This window comes from Pongo pygmaeus, chromosome 8, assembly GCF_028885625.2.
Source record: "Pongo pygmaeus isolate AG05252 chromosome 8, NHGRI_mPonPyg2-v2.0_pri, whole genome shotgun sequence".
In the NCBI taxonomy this organism is placed as follows: domain Eukaryota; kingdom Metazoa; phylum Chordata; class Mammalia; order Primates; family Hominidae; genus Pongo; species Pongo pygmaeus.
The window spans coordinates 21,854,085-21,879,046 of NC_072381.2; the positions used below are offsets into that span (position 1 = coordinate 21,854,085).

The 24,962-nt window shown below is 38.3% G+C and overlaps 1 protein-coding gene across 27 annotated transcripts in view; it reads left to right on the forward strand.

The window, feature by feature from the left end:
- Positions 1-24,962, forward strand: part of MLLT10 (MLLT10 histone lysine methyltransferase DOT1L cofactor) — a 225,987-nt gene that overhangs the window by 187,058 nt on the left and 13,967 nt on the right. For all 27 annotated transcript variants that reach the window (XM_063669626.1, XM_063669632.1, XM_063669625.1 and 24 more), the window contains 3 exons: positions 9,524-9,702; positions 21,588-21,705; positions 23,175-23,247. In XM_063669626.1, the coding sequence (XP_063525696.1) occupies positions 9,524-9,702; positions 21,588-21,705; positions 23,175-23,247 (370 nt within the window). The remainder of the gene's footprint in view (positions 1-9,523; positions 9,703-21,587; positions 21,706-23,174; positions 23,248-24,962) is intronic.

Genomic DNA, 24,962 nt, shown 5'->3' on the forward strand with positions numbered 1-24,962 from the left:
GTCCTATTTAATTCATAATAATGAATTCATCATAATAATGGGCACTGTTTGTCAGATGTTTACTATGTGGTAGACAGTATACTGTCTACCATGACTGGTGCCTGCACATACCATTAGGGGGCCTGAGGACAATATTAGTATATGCTTCGCATATGCAAGCTAATCCTTGCCCCAGCCCTATGAAATTGTTGGTACCACCCTCACTTTATAGATGAGGTATATGAGGTTGTGTGAGGTTATTTGCATGAGGGAGGAGGATTTGGACTTTTAGCTATTTTCACACCATATTAACCTCTAGGAAAGAATAAGTAATTCAGTCTCTCGGGATGTGGGTTAGGGATAATTTACAGGCTTAATTACTTGCTTGGTTAAATACTTCTCAAGACTATTCCATTCACAGTCTTTTTCCTGAATAAGCCACTGGATGGGTACTTACTTGACCTCCTAGGCAGTTTGAAAGTGGGAAATAGGAACTCAGGTTGGTGAGCATTATTATTTCTGTCATTAGACAGGTATACTTCTGTCTTATTTACCAATCTTGTGTAATTGCATTGGCTTATTAATAAAAACTTAAGTCTAAACAATGTTCTTTTGGCTTCTGCTCATACTGTATTCTTCTCCTGAGATCACTGTTTGTCTCCATCTTTTCACATCTAGTGGGCTGAAAATGCAGCATTTGAGAAGTCAGTGCTATCTCTTCCGTCAGGCTCTCTTTCTTTGCTTCAGTGATACCACAGTCATGGTTTTCTTCTTATCTTACTGGTGTCAGTTTTCTGTATGAACTCCTCTTCTAGGACCCATCCTTGAACTGTTGGAGAGCCTCAACATGTGGTCCTAGGCTGGCGTTTAAGAAAACTTCCATTCCTCCTGTTCCAGTTTTTACCATCTCAGTAAGGGCACTTTTAATCACTAGCCAGAAACCCATGACTTATTCGCCTTCTACCCTGCTACCAAATCTAATTTGTCATCAAGTTTAGATGATTCTAATTTCTAGATGCACTGCAAGTCCTTGTCCATGTTCAGTACTACTACTGTCTTTGTCTGGAGGGACATAATTTTTAATCCAAATTGTGAAATAGCCTCCTAAAAAAAAACCTTTGTTTCCACTCATCCCCGTCAGTCCCTTTGGTACATAGGAGTCAGAGGGATGATCTTTTTAAAAAGTGAGTCATACTATTTGCCTTTGGTGTCTTCCTATTGATCTTAGCAAAAATTCTGAACACCTCTACATGGCTCACAAGGCCTTATGATCTGTTCCTTCCCCTCTCTCCAACTTTGTCTTTTACCAGCCTCTCCACAAGGCTTTAGCTGTATTACCTGTTTTTTCTTTTTTTTTTTTTTTTTTTTTACATACACAAAAGGTTATTTAATGCAGCACTGTTGGTAATTACACAATTCTGGAAACTAAATGGCCATACATAGGAGAGTAGTTGAATAAACAATTGAACATCCACAAGATAGAGTACTGTGCAATGCTAAAAAAAAGAACAGAATGAGGAATTTCTCTAAAGACAGTTACGATTTCCAGGATACATTTTTTTGTGTGTGTGAGATGGAGTTTTGTTCCTATTGCCCAGTCTGGAGTGGAACGGCATAATCTTGGCTCACTGCAACCTCTGTCTCCCCGGGTTCAAGCAATTCTCCTGCCTCAGCCTCCCAAGTAGCTGGGATTACAGGCATGTGTCACCACACCCAGCTAGTTTTTTGTAGTTAATAGAGACAGGGTTCCACCATGTTGGTCAGGCTGGTCTCGAACTCCCGACCTCAGGTGATACACCCACCTCGGCCTCCCAAAGTGCTGGGATTACAGGCGTGTGCCACCTCGCCTGGCCGATTTCCAAGATACATGGTTAAGTGAAAAAGAGCAACTTAAAAAAGAGGATCTGTCGGGCACGGTGGCTCACGCCTGTAATCCCAGCACTCTGGGAGGCCGAGGTGGGTGAATCATGAGGTCAGGAGTTTGAGACCAGCCTGACCAACATGATGAAACCCTGTCTCTACTAAAAATACAAAAATTAGCCGAGTGTGGTGGTGTGTGCCTGCAATCCCAGCTACTCAGGAGGCTGAGGCAGAAGAATTGCTTGGAGCCGGGAGACGGAGGTTGCAGTGAGCTGAGATCATGCCATTGCACTGTAGCCTGGGCGACTGAGCGAGAGTGAGACTCCGTCTCAAAAAAAAAAAAAAAAAAAGAGGATCTATGATCTATAGTATGCCACCTTTTGTTTAAGAAAGAGAGGCCGGCCGGGCATGGTGGCTCATGCCTGTAATCCCAGCACTTTGGGAGGCTGAGGTGGGTGGATCACGAGGTCAGGAGTTCGAGACCAGCCTGACCAACATGGTGAAACCCCATCTCTACTAAAAATACAAAAATTAGCTGGGCGTGGTGGTGTGTGCCTGTAATCTCAGCTACTTGGGAGGCTGAGGCAGGAGCATTGCTTGAACCTGGGAGGCGGAGGTTGTGGTGAGCTGAGATCGTGCCATTGCACTCCAGCCTGGGCAATAAGAGAGAAACTCCACCTCAAAAAAAAAAAAAAAAAAAAAAAAAAGAAAGAAAGGCCAGGTGTGGTGGCTCATGCCTATAATCCCAGCACTTTGGGAGGCTGAGGTGGATGGATCATTTGAGGTCAGGAATTTGAGACCAGCCTGGCCAACATGGTGAAACCCTGTCTCTACTAAAAATGCAAAAATTAGCCAGGCGTGGTGGTAGGCGCCTGCAATCCCAGCTACCCAGGAGGCTGAGGCAGGACAATCGCATGAACCCGGGAGGTGGAGGTTGCAGTGAGCCAAGACAATGCCATTGCACTCCAGCCTGGGCGACAGAGGTGAGACTCCGTCTCCAAAATAAATTTATAAATAAATAAATAAATAAAATAAATAAAAAGAAAAGAAAGAAAGAGAAAGAAGAAAATATACTGTACCTTATCTGCACATTTGAAAAAGAAACAGAAAGGATAAAAAGGTGTGGTTAGAATGGGGTGGAACAAAGGATAGAAGGAATGGGTATGACACTTCCCTGAATATACTTTTTTAAATAGTTCTGAATTTTACGTTTAAAAAAAGATGGGAAACCTTCTAAAATTGAATACAGCCGGGTGCGGTGGCTCATGCCTGTAATCCCAGCACTTTGGGAGGCCGAGGCCGGCGGATCATGAGGTCAGGAGATCGAGACCATCCTGGCCAACACAGTGACACCCCGTCTCTACTAAAAACACATAAAATTAGCCGGGTGAGGTGGCAGGCACCTGCAGTCCCAGCTACTCTGGAGGCTGAGGCAGGAGAATGGCACGAACCTCGGGAGGCGGAGCCTGCAGTGAGCCGAGATCGTCCCACTGCACTCCAGCCTGGGCAATAGCGAGACTCCGTCTCAAAAAAAAAAAAAAATTGAATACAAAGAGAAATAAATTAATCAAACCGTGTTTCAAATGATTAAGATAACCACTGTGAAGGATGGGGTGGGGAATAACTAACCCAAATTACTTTTCAGCATAGGATTTGGACTATATATCCACAAGCTAAACACAAAAAATACAGAAGTTTCTTGCTTTGTTCAGTTCCTGTTTTTTCTTCTTTCAATATTTCTGGGTCTTTTGGACAAGTTTTTCTGTCTTACTCTTTGTCTAGTTAACACCTACCTAACCTTTAAGCCTTGTCTTAAATATTTTTTTAGACAGGTCTTTCTTGCTTCCTAATATTTCACTCTTGTGGTACCTTTTTCTCTTCCGTTATAGTATGTGTTGGAATTTATATTCATGTATTTGTTTTAATGTTTGCCTTGCTCCTTAAATTGTAAATTCCCAGAGAGCTAAAATCTTGTCTGTCTTGCTCCCTACATTATCCCAGCTCCTAGCTTCATTCCTCATACCTACTGAATATTTGTTTGATGAAAGGAAGGAAGGAAGGGAAGAAAAGGAAAGGAAGGAATCAGTATGTCATTGCCACCCTCTGTATCGTTCTGCAGCTTTGTTTCTCCTCCCTATCCTGAACAGATGAATTTCGGTGTATTTTCCTAGAGCTCATGCATTGTAACATTTAGCTCTGTTTAATTCAATGAATGTCACCTTGATTTTAGTTAAAAACAGCATATGACTTAAATAAGATGAAAATAGAGTGAAGTTAAATAGAAAGCAGATACAGAAGAATTTAAGGTGGATGTTGTACCAGTCCTACCTGAGGAGCAAGGAAGTTGAAGGGAATACATTATTTTCATTTTCAAAGAAAGATTCAGAATTTTAAGCTTTCCTGCCTTGATAGGAAAGGAATATTTTGCTCTGGGTTTTTTTTTTTTTTTTTTTTTTTTTTAACCAGTAAACTGAGTACCAGATACTGTTTCAAAGTGTGATTACTGGATTGCACATTTAGCTGCGTAATTTCCTATGTAAGTATACGTTGATGTAATATAAAAACAATTTAAGTTTTGAGATTGAAGGTCCTTAATCACCACGATTTTGCTTCTGAATATTATTCTTCCAAGGTGTTTTACTGCATGTTGTGATGGTAATTGCAACTTTCAAAGTGTAGTAGAGACATTAGAGGACCTGGTAGTTACAACAGTGTACTTTCCTGACTTACAGATACATTTTTAATGAAAGCATTAACACCAAAATGGCCATAGCTACCATTTATTAAAACTTACTCTGTGGTAGGCATTGCTAGAGCTTTTTTATATGGATATTCTCAAAATCTCACAAAAAGTCTTTAAGGTAGCCATTATCTTTGTTTTATAGATAAGAATAATATGGAGGTTCAAAAGGGTTAAGTAGTTTGATTAAGGGTCGTGTAGGTGACAGATCCAGCATTTGAACCCAGTTTTGTCTTAAGTCAAAAGCCTCTGCTGTTTCAATTTCAGCATGCTGCCTCCAGCTAACTTTTGTTTTCTAATTTTAGAAATTGGAGACTCCCTGTGTAGTACACTTTTCACCCTCATAATAACTAGATAATCGGCATTTTATCTTCCTTTTTTTTTTTTTTCCTTTTTTTGAGATGGAGTCTTGCTCTGTCGCCCAGGCTGGAGTGCAGTGGTGTGATCTTGGCTTATTGCAACCTCCGCCTCTCAAGTGATTCTCTTGCCTCAGCCTCTCGAGTAACTGGGACTACAGGCATGCACCGCCATGCCTGGCTAAGTTTTGTATTTTTAATGGAGATGGGTTTCGCCATGTTGGCCAGGCTGGTCTCAAACTCCTGACCTCAGGTGATCCACCTGCCTCAGCCTCCCAAAGTGCTGGGATTACAGATGTGAGCCACCGCATCTGGCTGCAGTATTTTATTTTCTAAGATACTCTGAAAACACTGAATTCAATAGAAACTCAATATTTGTTGAATTATCTATGGAGTAGCAACCTTTAAAAATGCATATCTTTTTCTCTGCTATGTATTATTAGGAATATAAGGTTTATAAATAATCACTTCATTAACATGCTGTCTCTTTTCTGTGCCTCTTAGCCAAACTTGTTTCTTTTTCTTCCTTTCTTTTTCTTTTTTGGAGACGGTCTTGTTCTGTCACTGAGGCTGGAGTGCAGTGGCACAATCTCGGCTCAATCTCAACCTCCCAGGCCCAAGCAATTCTCCCACCTCAGCCTCCCAAGTAGCTGGGACTACGGGCACACACCACCATGCTTGACACCACACCCAGCTAATTTTGCCTTTTTGGTAGAGATAGGATTTCACCATGTTGCCCAGGCTGGTCCTGGGCTCAAAGGGATCTGCCCACCTTGGCCTCCCAAAGTGCTGGGATTACAAGCGTGAGCCACTTGCACCAGGCCATTCCTTTGAAATTCTTAGAGCAGTTTATAAGATTCTCTATCTTAGTTTTCTAAGTTTGCCCTTTGTGATCTGTTTTTGTTTGTTTATCCTTTAAATGGTAATGTTATTTAGGGTTCTGTCTTTGGTTCTCTTCTCTTGATCACGCTGAGAACTTTCCCTGGGTGATTCCATTTTTGTTCCTTGGCCTTGACCATTGTGTTCATATCAAGAGTTGTAAATAAAATACTTGTGGGGCCACATAGGCAACATAAATGAGTGACATGGTAAGGGATGATGGAGATGCTGATGGATTAAAGTCTGTATGCCCTGTTCAGAGCTCTGGTCAGATTGTTGCTCTTTTATAATATAGTATCCAGTGTTGGCAAATCTTCAGTTTCTCAAGAGATATTAGACATCTAGAGTTCTTAATGGGAAATTTCTTATTTCTATAATAATTATGAGCAACTGGTTAAAACTTCAACCATAGTGCAGACCAATAGTAAGTATTTTTAGTTTGTAAATTTACTTACTGTAACTTACTATGCTTCTCACTCCTAGATTTATGTCTTCAGATCTGAATTTCCTGCTGGGTTTTAGGCTTATCCCATAGTGTTCTATATATAGGAGTTCTGTGTCCCACAGGCATCTCAAAGACCATGACCCTGAACCTCTAATTTGTATTAGGAAGTGATTTCATTTATAGGAAGTGAATTCATTTATGTGAGTTTGAATCATTATTTCACCACCTACTAGCTCACCAAAAAAGTTACTTTATTTCTTTAAACTTCTGTTTGCTCATATGTGAAACGGGAGTAATATTTACCTCATTGAGTTCTTATGCTAGCACAGTTACTTGCGTACAGTAAGCAAACACTGCTTTCAGTTGCTGTTCCTGTTTCAGGGAATGGTATCACTACATGCACTTACTGATGCTTAAGAGTCATTGGTGACTCTACCCTTATTTTTATTTTTCAGGTCTAATTAGTCACCAGGTTCTATTGGTCTAATAGAATTTTCAGGTCTAATTAGTCACCAAGTCCTTAGAATTTATCCTGCTCTCTACTGCATGTTTCTTCCTCAAACCATCCTTTACCTCTGTTTTGCAGCCCCTTTAGAAATTAGCTTGCGAGGCCAGGTGTGGTGGCTCAAACCTGTAATCCCAGCACTTTGGGAGGCCGAGACAGGCAGATCACCTGAGGTCAGGAGTTTGAGACCAGCCTGGCCGACATGGTCAAACCCCATCTCTAGTAAAAATACAAAAATTAGCTGAGCGTGATGGCACGTGCCTGTAATCCCAGCTACTAGGGAGGCTGAGGCAGGAGAGTCACTTGAACCCGCGGGTAGAGGTTACAGTGAGCCGAGATTGCACCACTGCACTCCAGCCTGGGCAACAGAGCGAGACTTCACCTCAAAAAAGAAACTAGCTTGAGGCTGGGTATGGTGGCTCATGTGTGTAATGCCAGCACTTTGGGAGGTTGAGGTGGGAGGACCACTTGAGCTCAGGAGTTTGAAATCAGCGTGTCAGCATAGTGAGACCCCATCTCTTAACCCACCACCCCCACAACCAACGCAAAAAAAAAAAAAAAAAAAAAAAGCCAGGTGTGGTGGCATTTGCCTGTGGTCCCAGCTACTTGGGAGGCTGAGGCAGGAGGGTCGCTTGGCCCAGGAGGTCAAGGCTGCAGTGAGCTATGATTGCACCACTGCACTCCAGCATAGGTGAGAGAGACTCTGTCTCAGAAAACAAACAAACAAAAGATAGAAAAGAAATTAGCTTGAAAAGCAACAACTTCTCTTCCAGTAAGTTTTTTGGCTCACCACTTTTCTCACTCCAGGTCTGAATTAGATACCTCTTTTTCTGTGCTCCTAGCCCCCTGAGGATGTCTCTGTCATAGTGCTCTCCACAACTGTTTGTAATGCCTTTTTTTTCTACGCAAGTTCTTGAAGGCAAAGACTACCTATCTTGAATGGCTTTTTATCTCCAGGGCTTAGAATAATGCCTGGCAAATAATGAGTTCAGTGATGTTTGCAGAATGAATGCATTGGCTAAATGAATATATAATTTTTATGGAGAAATTGTAGATATAAAAAAGATCCCGATGCCCTAATTATAGCTGTAAGGCTTTTTAAAATGTCCCAGTTGTTTTGTTTTCCCTGTTTGAATAAGATTGTAGGTGCTTTAATTTATTATATGTCAATAACTTTATTTATTTATTTATTTGTTTGTTTATTTATTTATTTATTTTTAAAGACAGAGTCTTGCTCTTTTGCCAAGGCTGGAGTGCAGTGATGTAATCACGGCATGGCTCACTACAACCTTGAACTTCCAGGCTCAAGTGATCCTCACACCTCAGTCCCCAAGGTAGCTGGGACTACAGGCGTGTGCCACCATGCCTGGCTAATTTTTATTTTTTGTAGAGACAATATCTCCCTTTGTTGTCCAGGCTATCTTGATGTTTTTTTGGAACAAAGTAAATTGTATTGTTGATATAAATTACTGATTATTGTTGCCCTCTAGGGCTACAGTTGCTAATTTTTTTTTTTTTTTTTTTTTTTCTGCAGCCCACTTAGGTTCATTCTTTCCTCCTGTTTCTGTACCTGGGTTTCAGGCTCTTTTTCCCCTCTTGCCCTCCCAAGAGCTCTGGTTTATAGCAGGTTTTCTCGGCCTCCACACTATTAACACTGTGGGCCAGTTATTTCTTGTGGAGGCTGTCCTGTGCATTGTAAGATGTCTAGTAGCATCCCTGGCCTATACCCATTGGATGCCAGTAGCACCTTCCAGGCTTGATAACTAAAAATGTCTCCAGGTATTGTGAAATGTCCCTTGTGGGGCAAAATCACTCCTGGTTGAGAAGGTGGTTTATAGATATTCCCATTTCTTTATCTTGAAAGCCTCTCCTTCTCTATGCTGAGCATGATTTTCTTTTTTAAAAAAAATAAGCACTTTTAAAAAATTAACTTGTTTCCTGTTAACTTATGCTCATCCTCCCACCCTCCCATCCTCTTTTCTAGAATGAATAGCTTCCATTACCCACCTTATTTCTGGCTTTTATCCCTATGGTGCCTCTCAAAGTGTTTTCATCAAGTCTCCCATGATTTTCACCTCCCGTGTTTTCTGGAGTAAATGGAGCTGCCAACTCATAGCCCAGTTCATCATGTCTTAATCGTTCCTCCTCTCCTACCCCTGCAGCTGCCCCATACAGTCAGTCACAAAGTCCTGTCTGTGTTATCGCTGGAATGTCTCTAGAATCTACCAACATTCTTTATTCCCACACCTGTCTCCCACCAGTGTCATCAGCTCCTCTATTTGTCTCTGAATTTCAAGTTGGGCCTGTTCCATTTTAATTTCTACCTTGTCGGCTTTCTAGAACAAGGTCTCTTCCTACTTCAGACTTTCTCAGTGATGATTTCTGGGGCCTTAGCATTTGCCTTTTGGAAAGCTCCTTAGGTGATTTTTATGGAACTCTAATTGCTTCATTCCTCTATTTAAGAAATGTTTTCTTGCTCTTAGAAACTCCTAAAATCCATGACATATTTTTTACAAAGCTCTTTCTGCTGTCCCCTGCTTTTAACAAAAGGCTTTTTGCTAAATAAAAATTCTTTTAGATAACCGCTTCATGAGAAGTCAGTGTTTATTTAGTTACTAGCACAATATTTTTAAAACACCAACAATAAGATTTATAATTGGAGGAGGGATCCGGGAGGAAATGCAAGTTTACTGATTATGTGTGTCTGTGACAAATTTGACTGCTAAGTTATATTTAAATAACATTTATTTTTTTTGCAGGTATTTATAACAGCAATGATGTAGCAGTATCATTTCCAAATGTAGTATCTGGCTCGGGATCTAGTACTCCTGTCTCCAGCTCTCACTTACCTCAGCAGTCTTCTGGGCATTTGCAACAAGTAGGAGCGCTCTCTCCCTCAGCTGTGTCATCTGCAGCCCCTGCTGTTGCTACAACTCAGGTAAGTTGTTACACTATCATGTGACAGGTAGTAGGTGGGTTTCTCATTTTTAAAGTGAGTTTTGTTAAAGGAGAAACAAATGAAATAGGGCCTTCTATAGGAATTTATGAAATATCTCAATTTGTATTAATGTATTAGTGAAAATGATAGGTATTTTTACATGGTATTCATGAGAGAGGATGGATAAGTGTATGGGCACCAACTAATTCTTTTTAATTTCTGGGTTTTAAATTTTGTCTGAATGATATAAAATATACTTTCAGGGGAGCTTTTATTCTTTCTTTAAAAAAGTAGGACCCACAAAATATGAGCCAGTTTTGGACTCTTGTGATTTTTAAAATTCCTTTTATAATTTTTAAAATTACACAAATAATATATGAAATCTTTTTAAAGTTTTAAAAAAACCAGTGTAGGAGAATGTAGGTTAAAAGACCGAATGATCGCTTCAAGCACTACACATTTTTCCTCCTAGTGGGAGAGAACAGTGTTTGTAAATAATGATGAATATATAGGTTTTTCCATTTGTATACCCCCTTTTATCTGACTTCAGATTTATAGTTTGATAGGTGACCTAGTCTATAGGATGTTTTTCTGCTTTTTTTTGAGACGGAGTCTCACTTTGTCACCCAGGCTGGAGTGCAGTGGCGTGATCTCAGCTCACTGCACCTCCACCTCCTGGGTTCAAGTGATTCTCCTGCCTCAGCCTCCCGACTGGCTGAGATTACAGGCACACGCCACCATGCCTAGGTAATTTTTGTATTTTGAGTAGAGGCAAGGTTTTGCCGTGTTGGCCAGGCTGGTCTTCAACCCCTGACCTCAGGTAATCCGCCTGCCTTGGCCTCCCAAAGTGTTAGGATTACAGGCGTGAGCCACCGCGCCCGGCCAAGACGTTTTAAAAGTAAGAGTCAAATAAGAGAAATTGTAATCCTGTTTTATAAAGAGGACAGTGCATGGGGAAGGCTGTACCCAATCCCCCTGAATTACACCCGCCTTCCCCAAAGATAATCATTTAAGATTTCCAAAGTATATTTTTTTATTTATTTGGAATTATGTATAATTTTATTTTCATTTCTCCGAAGCTCTAGTAGTCTTTTAATGGTCAAGAAAATGGTCACAGGGACAAATGTCTAATAATGAACAACTAGTTAAAATAATTGTTTATAAGTTCCTGTCAACTTAAGCTTTATGGATGCGTGCATAATTTCCATTGCGTGTGTTGTTAGGATATATATACGCTTTTCTGGCAAGCGCAACATTAGATTATTTTGATGCATTTGTGTGAATGGCACAGTGAAAGCAGTTGCTATTAAAATTACGTATTAGAATCAACCCCAGATAGTACAGCACAGAAAATCAATGGCATGATTAGTAGTATCGTCTTTGAAGATGACGGTGAACTATTTGGTGAACCTCCCAACTTGAGTTAGAGGAGTTTGACTACTTTAGCAGAGTTTTTCTGTAGTTCATGTCACTAAAAGTGAGGTAGCCATAACAGGGGTTTGGGGTTAGAGAGGGTGAAAGGATAAATGAAAGAATGGCTCCTATAAATGGTTTTCTCTCTTTTAATTAAGTATAACCATATGCTGTTGATAGTTTTATATCCTTGGACAAAGTCTCACATGAACATTTTCAATGTGCATTTCTCTTTTCTGTCTTTATAAAAGTCTGTTTAATTACCCTCTGATTAATTCCCGGCTGAATTAAGCAAAAATCCTCATTTCTTCTCATTCATTATGTTTGTGAGCCAGGGGGTTGGCATTAGGGAAGTGGTAGAGAAGAGGAATTTATACCTAGAGGGAAAATTCCACTTAACATGTGACTCAACTGAAGAACAAAGAAATCAGAGTTGTAAGTAACCCAGGATTCAGTTCAATTAAAATCTTTACTATTTATCCCCTCTCCATGTTTCAGAAAGATGGGTCTCTTACAAATGTGATCATCCAGTTAGATTTACATGCTGTGTACTGAGATACCTGCATCTGTGTTTCTGTTCAGCAGTAAATGCTTTCTGTCGTCAAGCTGAAGCTTATTTAGTCTGGCTTATCTGGTGCTGCTGTAGCAACCATCAGTCTCCAGGCAACTGAGGCACGTTGACCTCTCAGTTGAACTGAGTGCTGAACTACTTCAATTTAGCTGCCTGAGACAGTAGTAATGGTGTTGAATGTGAAAAATGTGAAATTTTCTAGGCAATGTGCAAAGGAAAGGATACAGAAATATTTAAATAGAATTGATAGGACTCTTAAAATTGGGGATGCATTTAGCAATTGAATCATTTTTTACAAAACGACAAAGTTTATTCCTGTTTCACTCTCATATAGACCCTGTTTGTTTTCAAGTCTTACATTAATTGTGTTTAGATAGTCACATCCTAGTGTTGTATTTAGGGTTGCTCTAAGTAGTTGATTTGAGAGCAATGCAGTAAGATAAATGGGTGAATAACAATTATCAATATTTAAAACGTAATTCTAGGCTGGGCGCGGTGGCTCATGCCTGTAATCCCAGCACTTTGGGAGGCCACGGTGGGTGGATCACCTGAGGTCAGGAGTTCAAGACCAGCCTGGCCAACATGGCGAAACCCTTATCTCTACTAAAAAATCAGCCGGGTATGGTAGTTCAAGCCTGTAGTTCCAGCTACTCGGGAGGCTGAGGCCGGAAAATTGCTTGAACGTGGGAAGTGGAGGCTGTAGTGAGCCGAGATCGTGACACTGCATTCCAGCTTGGGCCAACAGAGCCAGACTCTGTCTCCCAAAAAAAAAAAAAAAAAGTAATTCTAGAAGTCTTACCACAACTGTTAAGAAAACCATCATACTTGCAAGCAAAAACTTTAATAATAGTGATAGATGATGGATATATTAAACTTGAATAACGTTTTGTGCCCCCACACCCTTAATGAAAGTAGTTTTTATTGATTGGATTGGTGCCAGCAGGATAAAATCCAGAGGTCATTTTTGCTTTTCGTGATATACATTTTAAGTAAATAGACCTCTACATTGCCTTATTTGGTATCTTAAGAATTGTTCCCTGGGCCGGGCGCAGTGGCTCACACCTGTAATCCCAGCACTTTGGGAGGCCGAGGCAGGTGGATCACCTGAGGTCAGGAGTTCGAGACCAGCCTCAGCATGGAGAAAACCCATCTCTACTAAAAATACAAAATTAGCTGGGCGTGGTGGTGCATGCCTGTAATCCCAGCCACTCGGGAGGCTGAGACAGGAGAATTGCTTGAACCTGGGAGGCGGAGGTTGTGGTGAGCCGAGATCACGCCATTGCGCTCCAGCCTAGGCAACAAGAGCGAAACTCTTGTCTCAAAAAAAAAAAAAAAAAAAAAAAAAATTGTTCCCTGGAAAGTGGTCAAGGAGATAAGATTGGGAAGGGCTAGTAGAAGTTAACAACTTAGAATAACTTGAAACTTGATTTGTGCTGGGAAAAGGAGATTCTTGTAAAATTGGCAGGTGGGGGGTGGGGAGGGGAGTCTGATAGCAGCACACATTTTGGGGAAAAAAACCTTTAAAAAACTGATTTTATATTCTTCTTCTTCTTTTTTTTTTTTTTTTTTTTTGAGACTACAGGCGCCCGCCACCACGCCTGGCTAATTTTTGCATTTTTCATAGAGATGAAGTTTCACCATGTTGGTCAGGCTGGTCTCGAACGCCTGACTTCAGGTGATCTGCCCACCTTGGCCTCCCAAAGTGCTGGGATTACAGGTGTGGGCTACTGCGCCCGGCCTCTATTTTATATTCTTAAGTGTTAAACCCTTTCCCACGACCCTTTCAACAGACAACAGACTAGTTTTTAGAGTAATGGCTCTTTCACAAATAATTGATAGGAAGCCTGCTTTACTACATACTAGTATGTCAGTAATAGAGTAGTTTCTTAACATTGCGGGAGGAGCGGACTCCTGTCCATGTGACTGTTAATCGTGTGCTCTGCCCTTGTTGGATCAGGGGTAGAGGTATAAATTAGTTTATGTAGGAGTGTCATTAATTTTTCATTTTGCCTTTCAAATCCTGCTGTTTCCTAGTTCTACAGTCATTCTGTACTGTCTTTGGGAGAATGCAGGTGCTTTTTTTTGTTTGAAAGATGATTTCTTTAGTAGAAGAACTTAAGACTGAATGCAGTGAAACATAATTGCATTCCGTTACATCCTACTTTCTGAGTTTTGCGTTTGAAATACAATCTTCATGTGATAATCGTGGCTTCTTGTCTATCCCATGTTACTGTTAAACAAAATGATGTAGACTTAAACAACATTTAAAGTAAAATAAACTTCCAGGGTTTATGTGATATTTAGTAAATGCAGATATTTCGTGTTTTTGTTGTTGTTGTTTGTTTGTTTGTTTGAGACGGAGTCTCACTCTGTTGTCCAGGCTAGAGTGCAATGGCACGATCTCGGCTCACTGCAAACTCTGCCCCTGCCGGGTTCAAGTGATTCTCCTGCCTCAGCCTCCTGAGTACCTGGGACTACACACGTGTACCACCACGCCTGGCTAATTTTTGTGTTTTTGGTAGACATGGGGTTTCACCATGTTGGCCAGGCTGGTCTCGAACTCCTGACCTCATGATCCACCCACCTCAGCCTCCCGAAGTGCTGGGATTGCAGGCGTGAGCCACCTCGCCTGGGCATATTTCGGTATTTTAAACATACAATTTAGTGACTAGAGTTTCGCAGATTTCTGTGACACTTTCATCTTAATTAGCTTCGAATATTTTGTTTTCCAATATGATTATGTATGTGAGTCTTTATATAGGGGAAGTTGTCTAAGATGTAGTCTCTGATTTCTTTTCAGATGATGTCCAATAAGGACACTTTAATTCTGCTTGAGAAAATGGTTTAGTTTCTCAGGCAGATTCAACTGACTTCTGGGGTGATATTTATGTTTATACTTTATTAGTCAGAATGTAAATTTCTTCTGCTTTCAATAATATAATGACTTACAATTTTAAGGAAATTAACCTTTCTGAGGAAAATCAGTTTTTGTAACCTTGGTAACATCTCTTGTTACCAGATGATGAAAAGGTTCAGTCACAGTCACATATCTGTAAGTCTGGAATTAAGACAGCCTGATTCCTTAGCCTGCTCTCTTATTACTAATTGTTACTGTTAAAATGAATTTCCCAATTATGTACTTCTTATGCTAAGAGGTATTTCCTTGGAAAACGTTGTTAGTAATTTTACTGTGTTCATTTGTGTGATGCAATGCAAAAGAGCAGAAATTTGAGTCAGCAAAAGTCCTGGGTTCCAGGAGTTTTGCTACTCACTCATATAACCTTGGGCAGGTCTTTTAATTTTTGTGAGCCTCAATGTTTCCATATGTAAAATGGGAATACTTTAAGTACCTGTTCTACCTGCTGTACGGATACTTTATGAGGTTCAAATGCAGACCATAAAATACTTTAGAATTCATGGTTATTGACTTCAGCTGTTAATCTTCAGCATAATTACCAGTGAGAAAAGAAATTGTACAGGAACACTTCCTGTATTGGAAATAGTATTAACAATTTCTGTTAAAACTCATATAATTCATGCTAACATAGATAAATGAATTTTAGCCAGTATATATATTCAGCTGTGGATTAAGGTCTTCTCCAGTTCCAAAATTATTTCAGTAGCTGCCTTTGTCCTAAAGTAATTTTTTCCCGGAAAGGTAAGAGCTATATTGATAAGATATTAACCAGTTAAGAAACCTACTTAGAATTGGTTGGTTAATCTATACAGTCCTGTTTTCTGCTCATGAGTGTTCAGTGATGGTTTAACTACACTTCATTCCCTCCTACTACTTTATGGAAACTCAATTGTGGGGCATTTTGGCATTAGCCTAAACAATGGTTTTGAATACGTTAAGCTCCTAACAATTAGGGAGCAGTTTGGAGCATTGAATAATGTGGAATGATGCAATTGAACCTGACAGCTTCAACAGTCAGCCTACTCATGGGACCTGAAAGTTGTTCACACTTGGTTTCACCTCTCATCACATGCTGAGTATTGAAGCCTTACTGGTGGTAGCTGACACAGAAATGGGTCTGCTATCAGAATATGTTCTTAGTAAATATAAAGTTTGAATTGAGCTGGAGAATATGTGAAACTTTCAGTTGTTCCCTAATCCATGTTTAATGTTCATTCATGTTTTTGCTGGAAACTTTTCTCATCAAATATATTGTGTTCCCAAATTCAAACAATAATATAAATTGGATCTCGAAACATTCAAGTCCTTACATTCTATGTGCAGCATTGCTATGTTATCAAATACATAGTTTAAAACATTACTGCATAATGAGGCATTTATGCTATCTAATTTTTCTTAGGGAAATAGGTTTTAATCTTTGAAATATAGCCACAGTTCAGAATATAATTGGTAAGTTGTATTTTCTAATGATTTTAATGGAAAAATAGAAACCACAATAGCTTGCGAAAATAATTTTTAAAGTTAAGCTAAAATGTGAGCGCTTACCATGTGTCAAGCATTTTTTAAGCCCTTTGCATATATTAACTCAATTCTCACATCGTTCCTATGAGGTAGATACTGTTATCCTCATTTTCCAGATGGAAATTGAGGACAGAGAGGTTTAATAATTTACTCAAAGTGAGATAGCTTGGCTTATGATATATATGGTGATAATAAAATGTTTTTCCTCCTGAAACTATATATGAATTAGGAATTTAAAAAGTAAATACGCAATTTAGTGAGCCTGAATATTTTTGGAAGATTGCATTTTTAAGTCATGTGTCAGGGCTGAAAAGCTTGAAGCAGCTACTTTAGAGCTTTTTTGAATCCCTTGACTTTAATGTTTATTGACAGGTTAATTGTGCATTTAAAAAAAATGCTTGCTATATATAACCTGTTCCTGTATGATTGAAGTATGAAGTTTCAGATTTATCTCTAGATGATACATTGCTCTTAATACAGTGCTTTCCAAAGGTGAAATATTTTCATAGGTATGAGTCTTTCGAACCTAATTTTTCTTATTATTCTGCCCTTATCAACATTAGGCAGGAAAAAAATCCACCAAAACAGTGTCCACTTTTAAGTTTCACATTCAGTTAATTGAGGAAACTTGAACCTTTTTTCCCCCCACGCAGTCGACTCCTTTAGAATGAGCCAAGTTCCTAGGAATTTGACAGTTACTACTTTATAAGCAAGCTCTTTTAAAACATCTCTGTGGTCATAGGCAGATATTTGAAAATATAAGAGGTAAACTCTTAATAACAGGAGAAATTATAAGCTGAAATATATTTTTATCTTAATATTTTAATATGGTATGCCAGTCTACTTAGGAAATATAATATGGTATGCCAGTCTACTTAGGAAATACTAAGTTTCTTTTATTTGTTTTGAGTTTGAATACTGCCTTGGTAGAGACTTGCAGATGTTTAATATATTAAGTTATTCTAAATTTGCTAAGGATATTCTTTAACTCAGACACCTGAACATATATTGTTTAAAAGTGACTTAAGCGTAATTCAATAATTATTCAATTTATTCTTAATCTACTGGTCTTTCAGTCTATCTTGTAAAATAATTACACTTCTCTTAATGAGGTTTTTACTAGAGTGTTACAATAAATGTTAGATAACATCTTGAGCAGAAGTGATTTTTATCAGTTATTGGTCTTGGGAAAGGGAAAGGATTCCTCTTTAAGATATTATATGAAGGGTGTATACATCCATATATGTATATAATCCTATATATTCTTATATATGTTATCCTTACATAATTATACATATATTTGAAAGATTCCTCTTTAAGTTTGTTATGGCAATTTTCTTAATTTGAAATAATTTTAGATATATAGAAAAGTTACAAGGACAGTACAGAGAGATATATCATGGATATCCTTCACTCAGCCTCCCCTAGTGTTAACTTATATTCTTACAGTACCAGCAGATCCAAGGAGAATATCTATTCACAATAGCCGTTCTCCTTACCTGGGCAGGTTAAGATTGAAATGTCGTATAATAGGTACTTCTTTTCCAAAAAGAATTTCTAGTCTTTATACCAGATCTTTTGAAACAGTCTTCTGTTATATTAGTAATTTGCTTTCAATGCACTTTTCAAAATCTATTTCCAAAGTATGCTATAGAGAAGTATGTGTATGTTAATGTTTCCTTTATTTCTTATTCCAGTTTTTTTAATATAAAAGCTTTCATGCCCTTCATGCTTCATAACCCTTATTTCTTTGGGTTAACGTGGACTTCCTTCCTTTCCCCTGAATCTTAATGCTTTTGCTTATTAATGGCAGCAAAGGTTTTTGAGTCTATGAAACGCCAGACACTGTGTGTGTGCTCTCTTCAGTAAGCCGTCTTCCTCTTCTCCATCTTCAGTGCTAATAAGCTATGGGATCTTTCCACTAAAAGGTGGGGGTTTCTTGGCTTGGAGGTACCAAGTCTTTCCGAAAGACTCATCAAGGGTCCCAGTATTAACTGTTACAAACATCAGTTAAGAAATGTAGGCTAAGCAGTGACAGTCATTTGTGTAGTCTTTGGTATCTCATCTTACCAACCTTAAAATGACGACGTTCGTGATTTCAGTTTCCCAGCAGAAATTAATATGGAATGTAGTAGATGTTTTTATACACCAAAATGACTCTATCTGTTAAAATTAATAACTTTTAATTTCTCTTTTGAAAGTCTCTTGTTTAGATAAATGTCTTTACTAGAAAAACAACTACCAGATTAGTTTTAGCTAACCCGTTTGGGAAATTGGTCATTTCCAATAATACTTTCATTTATTGTATTAACTTTTGCCAGCCATCTTTTAAAAATAGATACTTTCCTTCTTTAGCATACGCTAAAGATACTTTATCTTTTTTCTGATGATCGTCATTATGCAAATTAGTTGTTGTGCCATACTGCTTTCTATTTTGATCTTTAGTATATATAGATCTAATAGATAGGGAAACTAAGATAATTCAGAGACTAGATCAAGAAAATGCCACCCCTCTGAAATTTGAAGCTAATAAGGATAAATATTAATATAAAGCCCTTGGCAGAAGGAACCCTTCCTAAAAAAGAGTATATTTCTAGGTCTAGTAAGAGTTGGTTCTTTGGATTCTTATCTAAGGCAACTGATGAGACTGATAATTGAAAGCAAAAAGGTATTCCAAGTGATATATTGATATGTAACATACATGACTGCATGAACAAGAGTCAAAAGGCTGAGAGTGTTTCCTTGCTTTGGAAGTGCTAAGGCATCTAGAGGTACACTTTATAAAGTTAATAATAAACTAAAATGAGAATGCTATCCTCAGTGTCTTCTTTGAGAACCACTGCATCTGCATTCTGTACTGTTTTCTCTCTTGGTCATATTTTTCTCTGCCCTGTCCTGTGGTCAGCTGTTACTTCTTGCTGCCAACAAACTGTCTCAAGATAAGACTTTTTCTTCCTCCTTCTAATTAATTTTCCACTTCTAATCTATTAAATGTGTAGTGGATGTTTTTTAGAATTGTATGACAGTAAGAGTAAATTGGCTCTACAAAAGCTATTTTTAAGTATTTAGGATCTGAGACATTAACAGATGAGACGGGTAATACCTGTTTTTTCTGTTGAATTGTTTGTATTTTTCTTATTCTATATTGTTTTATTAATAGCTAAGATTCCCAAAGAATTGACTTCTGGAGAGATAAAAAAATCTTAACTGTATCTCTCTTTATGAATTGTGTGTTTTATGTGCCCTCTGCTACTAAATACATGGTAAGTGAACAGCACGATCTTCATGTTGAAGTTATAACTTACCTTTTCCTGAGGGACAGGTGATTGTTAAACAGAACTGAAGAGTACCAACTTACTGACTTTGTCTGCATATTTTTAATAAGAGGAAAAACAAAACCCAGAAATTGACAGATTTAATTTACACATTGAAGTGTGAACTATAAAATACACGCTTTGAGGTAATAGAAAGCAAGGATGGTACATCCCAGAAACTGTTTCTGTGAACTGTAAATGCACATTTTCATGCTTTGTAAGTGGGCTAAAGGCCAAGATGCAATGTCATGATGTGAGTCTGTCCAGAAATACAGCTTCTTCCCTGTGTTATTTTGCTTATAACTACTGTGTTGTCTTAGTCTCTTGTGTGCAGTTATACATATCTAAATGTCCCCTATCTTTTGTTCTTGTTATTCAACTTCTTTACGATAGAAGTGCTTTAGTTCTTTGCCGATATTTTCAAGAGTTTTGTTCTGAAATAACTGCAATGATTTTAGTTTATAAAAGCTTCAGTTTGATTTCATTCATGAAAAAGAAGAACAATTCTACTTTAACATTTGTGGTTCTGTTAAATCTGAAAATTATTTCAGGCCACTGAGAGTCTTCTGTGAGTAACAGCATTTTGTATACAAGAGATTTGCCTCCAAAATGTCACATTTTAAGGTCATAATATTCTTAGAAAGTGGGAGAGAGCATGCACATCAAAGAAAGCATTTTTATTACAGTGGATTACGCAATACTTTGGCCAGCCTCCTTAGCTTCATCTGTTTAAGGGTTCATTTTCGCTTGTTTGGCACAGGTCCCAGTGAGGCCTTCAGAATTGTGGTTAGCAACATGAATGAATTACAAACTTTGGACGAGCTCTTCAGTTAGTAGAGCTGGCTTGCTGCCAAAAAGACAGTGCCTTATATGGGGTCAGGGCAAAGCTGTGGTTCGTTGAGTCCTGCATTGTATAGAAAACATACTTGGGATGCCTGTTTGCTTTCTTTTAAAATAAAAACAAAACAAAACAGAAAAAGCAGCAGGCTTCCAAGTCTATCAAAATAGGAAGTAACAAAATAGTGTGCAGGTTTTACTAATGACAGAGTTAAGCAATGGAAATACAGCTCCGTGTAGCTAAAATACTAGAAGTAAAAGTTGGACTTCTGACATCCTTAGCCAGCTTGTGATACGAGAGATTGAAGCATTTGGTTAGATACCTGTTGTCTTCCTGCTTTTATGTTACAGATGGCTTAATAAGATTAATTAGTCTCATGTCCACATGGCTACTGTGCCACTGGGGTTTGGTATCAGCTAGATACATTGAAAATTAAAAGCAGGAATAGTTAACTTTGAACGTGCCAATCCTTTTTTAAAAATTTGTAGTTATGGCCAGGCGTGGTGGCTCACGCCTCTAACCCCAGCTCTTTGGGAGGCCGAGGCGGGCGGATCATCTGAGGTCAGGAGTTTGAGGGTAGCCTGGCCAACATGGTGAAACCTCGTCTGTACTAAAAATACAAAAAATTTAGCTGGGCGTGGTGGCGGGCGCCTCCTGTAATCCCAGCCACTGGGAAGTCTGAGGCAGAATTGCTTGAACCCGAGAGGCGGAGGTTGCAGTGAGCCGAGAACACGCCGTTGCACTCCAGCCTGGGTAAGAGTGAAACTCTTTCTCAAAAAAAAAAAAAAAAAAAAAAAAAAAAAATTGTCGTTACGTAACCTTTTTTTTTTTTTTTTTGAAACGGAGTCTTGCTCTGTCGCCCAGGCTGGAGTGCAGTGGCGCGATCTCCTCTCACTGCAAGGTCCACCTCCCGGGTTCACGCCATTCTCCTGCCTCAGCCTCCCGAGTAGCTGGGACTACAGGCGCCCGCCACCATGCACGGCTAATTTTTTGTATTTTTAGTAGAGACGGGGTTTCACCGTGTTACCCAGGATGGTCTCGATTTCCTGACCTCGTGATCTGCCCACGTCAGCCTCCCAAAGTGCTGGGATTACAGGCGTGAGCCACCGTGCCCGGCCTAGTTATGTAACTTTTAAAAAATTGACATGTTGGAATGGTAAAACAAGTAAGAATGAAATTTGCTTTTCAGAAGGTCACAAATTTTGCTTATATTCTTAGGTTGGAGAATATAATTACTAGATCTATTAGAAGGGAAAACTTTAATATATTTTCAAATATAATTCATTTATCATTGTAATTTTTTCCATTTAGGCAAATACTCTATCTGGATCTTCTCTCAGTCAGGCACCATCTCATATGTATGGCAATAGATTAAATCCAAATTCATCAATGGCAGCTCTTATAGCTCAGTCTGAAAACAATCAAACAGGTAAGTTTTCAAGAATTATTAAACTCTAAAACCCTACTCTCACCTACTTTAATTTTTTTCCCCTTTTGGTTCATTTTATTTGAAAACATGCAGGGATGTGGTTAATAGACGATTGTACTTTAAAAAAATATTCACAGTTGGAAAATGTTAACTAGCTTGATTTTATTATTCCACATTACATTCATATATCATAACATCAATTTGTACTCCAAATTTATATAATTACAAACTGTCAATTTACAATAAAAAAGAATCACAGTTGGAAGTAAATAGTATGCTGTGCTGCAAAATAGCGATGTCCTTTCTTTTTTTTTTTTTACTGTCTGAAATGGAAATGTTTCAACAGAGCCATCAGCAAGCAGGAATGCAGCAGTGTCTCCTGTGACTTTTGTGATTGATGTGTTCAGTTCTCAGTTCTATGCAATGAAAATAACATAACACTGGGCTTTTCTGTGAATAGCCTAAACCTTTATTTGCATAATTCATGAAATTGTATTACACAAACTTGGTTAAAAAAATCCTGTTAGAGAATTTCTGCAGTGTTTAGTAATCCTGTGAATGTTCACCAGTTGACGTTTTGTCGCATTTGTCTCTTGTACTGTCTTAATGAGCCACTGGATTTGCTTTGTTTCATTCCATCCTTAAGGATTGGTTGACATGTCCAAGTAGTCATGCCTGTTTGGGGGAAGGGAATGGATTTAGCAGTTCACCAAGAATGGATCAGTCTGTCTTTACCCTTTAAGGGTCAGAGGTTACCTGACTCAGAATAAGGGGAGGACAACCTTGAAAGAGGCCAGATAAGGTGATTTTTATAAGGAACTAACTGCAGGGGAGATACAAGTTACTTTCCAAGCAGAGATATTTGATATTACCTAAAGAATATTTTGAAAAGTTAATTTTTTTTCCTTTAAAATTCAGGATTCTGTATTCCTACTTGTTTTTGTCAATTTGGAAATTCAGTGTTTTATGTAATTTTATTCTTGGTGTAAGGCTCTAGTATCTAACACCATAATTTTAGTCTTGGTGTGCAGCTCTATGTAAATGTGTTTTATGGCTTGTCTTGGGATGCAAAGTGTTAAAAAATACAAAGCATAGGGATTTGCTGTGATAAGCATACAGATTAGCTGTCCACAGCTGTGATTCATTACTTTAACCGTAGAAATTAAAAGTGGCTGAGGGGAGGGTACAGCAAATGCAAACCACGCTTCTGTGCTGTAAAATTGAAAGGAATGAAAGAACAGAACATAATCCATGGCCTTCTACACCCACAAAAACGTGTAGGGACAACGCCTTACATGCCACAGTTCAGCAATTCTAAACTAGCAACATGCTAGATGTTCTATTTTCATGGGAACTGCAAAGATAGTGGTAAAGGTTTAATGTATGTTTTAGGAAAAATCAGGGCAAGAGTTTAAAACCTCTTATCTAGTGAGAGTCACTTTATCAGCTCTGAAATATTTACACTACAGATCAAGATCTTGGAGACAATAGCCGCAACCTAGTTGGCAGAGGAAGCTCACCCCGAGGAAGTCTCTCGCCACGGTAAGCGCTATTTACTGCAAAGTATAGGCAAATGAAACGTTTGAGATTTGGAAACTTTCTTATCTCATATCAGTAGAGTGTACATTTGTGAGGCTATAAAAGCATTCTACAGATAAGAAGCATGTCTAGACAAGAAAAATGATTCTAAATTAATTTAAATATTAATTTAAACGCCATTAGATTTCTAAGTAAAACAAACCCCTTTCCTTTGGTTTCCAATCAGTTCGAACTCTGTTATATTTATTACCTGTATACTGATTTGACTAATTCTTTTTGATCATAAAATAGTTTTAAGATCTCTTAAAGTTGTAGACCCAAGACTTTCAACTTTGGGTTCCAGTTTTAGCTCTGTTCGGTGTAGCACTTAATCCCTTAGTGTCTAGTTCCTAATTCAGTAAAGTCGTGTGGTAGATCACTAAACTCCTACTAGTTCTTAAATTGTTTGAATCAGTTATAGCAAATGTATTACCAGTTTTTTGAAATTATTTTATGACAGTATTCAGGTACCATTTATTAAAATATAATTAATATATTTGGGGTTATCAAACTGCATATTCCTTCTGTTCTAAATGGGGAGAATGTGGTATGAGATACTGTGTCTGTTTGTAGGGGAGAATGGAACTTTGGTGATGGCTATCTCTTTATTAATTTTATTTCCCTTCTGTGCCTTCTCTTTGTTTTCTCCGTGTTCTCTAATTTAGGAACCCTCCCTCAAGCATGGTGTTAGACTGGGTGACAATGGAGAGTAAGAGAAAAGCCCATTCTAGGGTCTTTCTTCCAAGAATGGGAGAAATGTGATTAAAAATGAAAACTTTGGTCAGGCGTGGTGGCTCATGTCTATAATCCCAGCACTTTGGGAGGCCAAGTTTGGAGGATTGCTTGAGGCCAGGAGTTCAAGACCAGCCTGGGCAACATGCCAAGACTCCATGTCTACAAAGTTTTGGTTTTTTTTGTTTTTTTTGTTTTTTTAAAATGAACTTTTTCATGTGATGACAGATCATGAATAACAGTATTGCTGATATATTTGGGGAATGTCTGTTAAGGAACATATTCTTTATCCTAAAGATTAGTTCAGTAACCACTAATTTTATTTTCTAATGGTACATCTAGTGATGCCTTTTTTCCTATATAATTCCTGGGTGAACTAAAAGTAGTATTGTTTTCCCTGATTGAACTCTGCAGAAAATCAAATATCCATTCTTTGGAAACCAGGAATCTGAAGAACACATGATAACATGATCTGAGTAGTCTGTGATTTTATGTTGTGGTTAATTCTATGTTGTTTTTCTTTTCAAAGAAGAAAGGTAATGAATGTTTGCTCAGTGTTTAGTGGAAGAAGCATTTTTCTGTTGCCCTTTTAAACTTAAAATATTACAAGCTACCGAGAATTATTTAAAAAGTGCTATTTTGCTTAATATAGTTTTTCCTTTTCATTAGTTAAATGGGACTTAACAAATGGTACTAAATTATTTTTAGCATATTATTTCCAACTTTATATTACTCTTTAGAAATCAGCCTGAGATGTAACAGCCTAAATTATCGTGGCATAATGTACTGTTTGCAGAGGGATGGCCAGTTGTGTGTAGCCCATAATGTTTACATATGGAATAAAAACCCCATTTGTTTAACATCTTATGAAAATTTTGCAGAGATACATATTAAGGCAGTGTCAAGAATACTAGTGGGTTGTTAGAAGACCTGAGTTGTATAGCCCA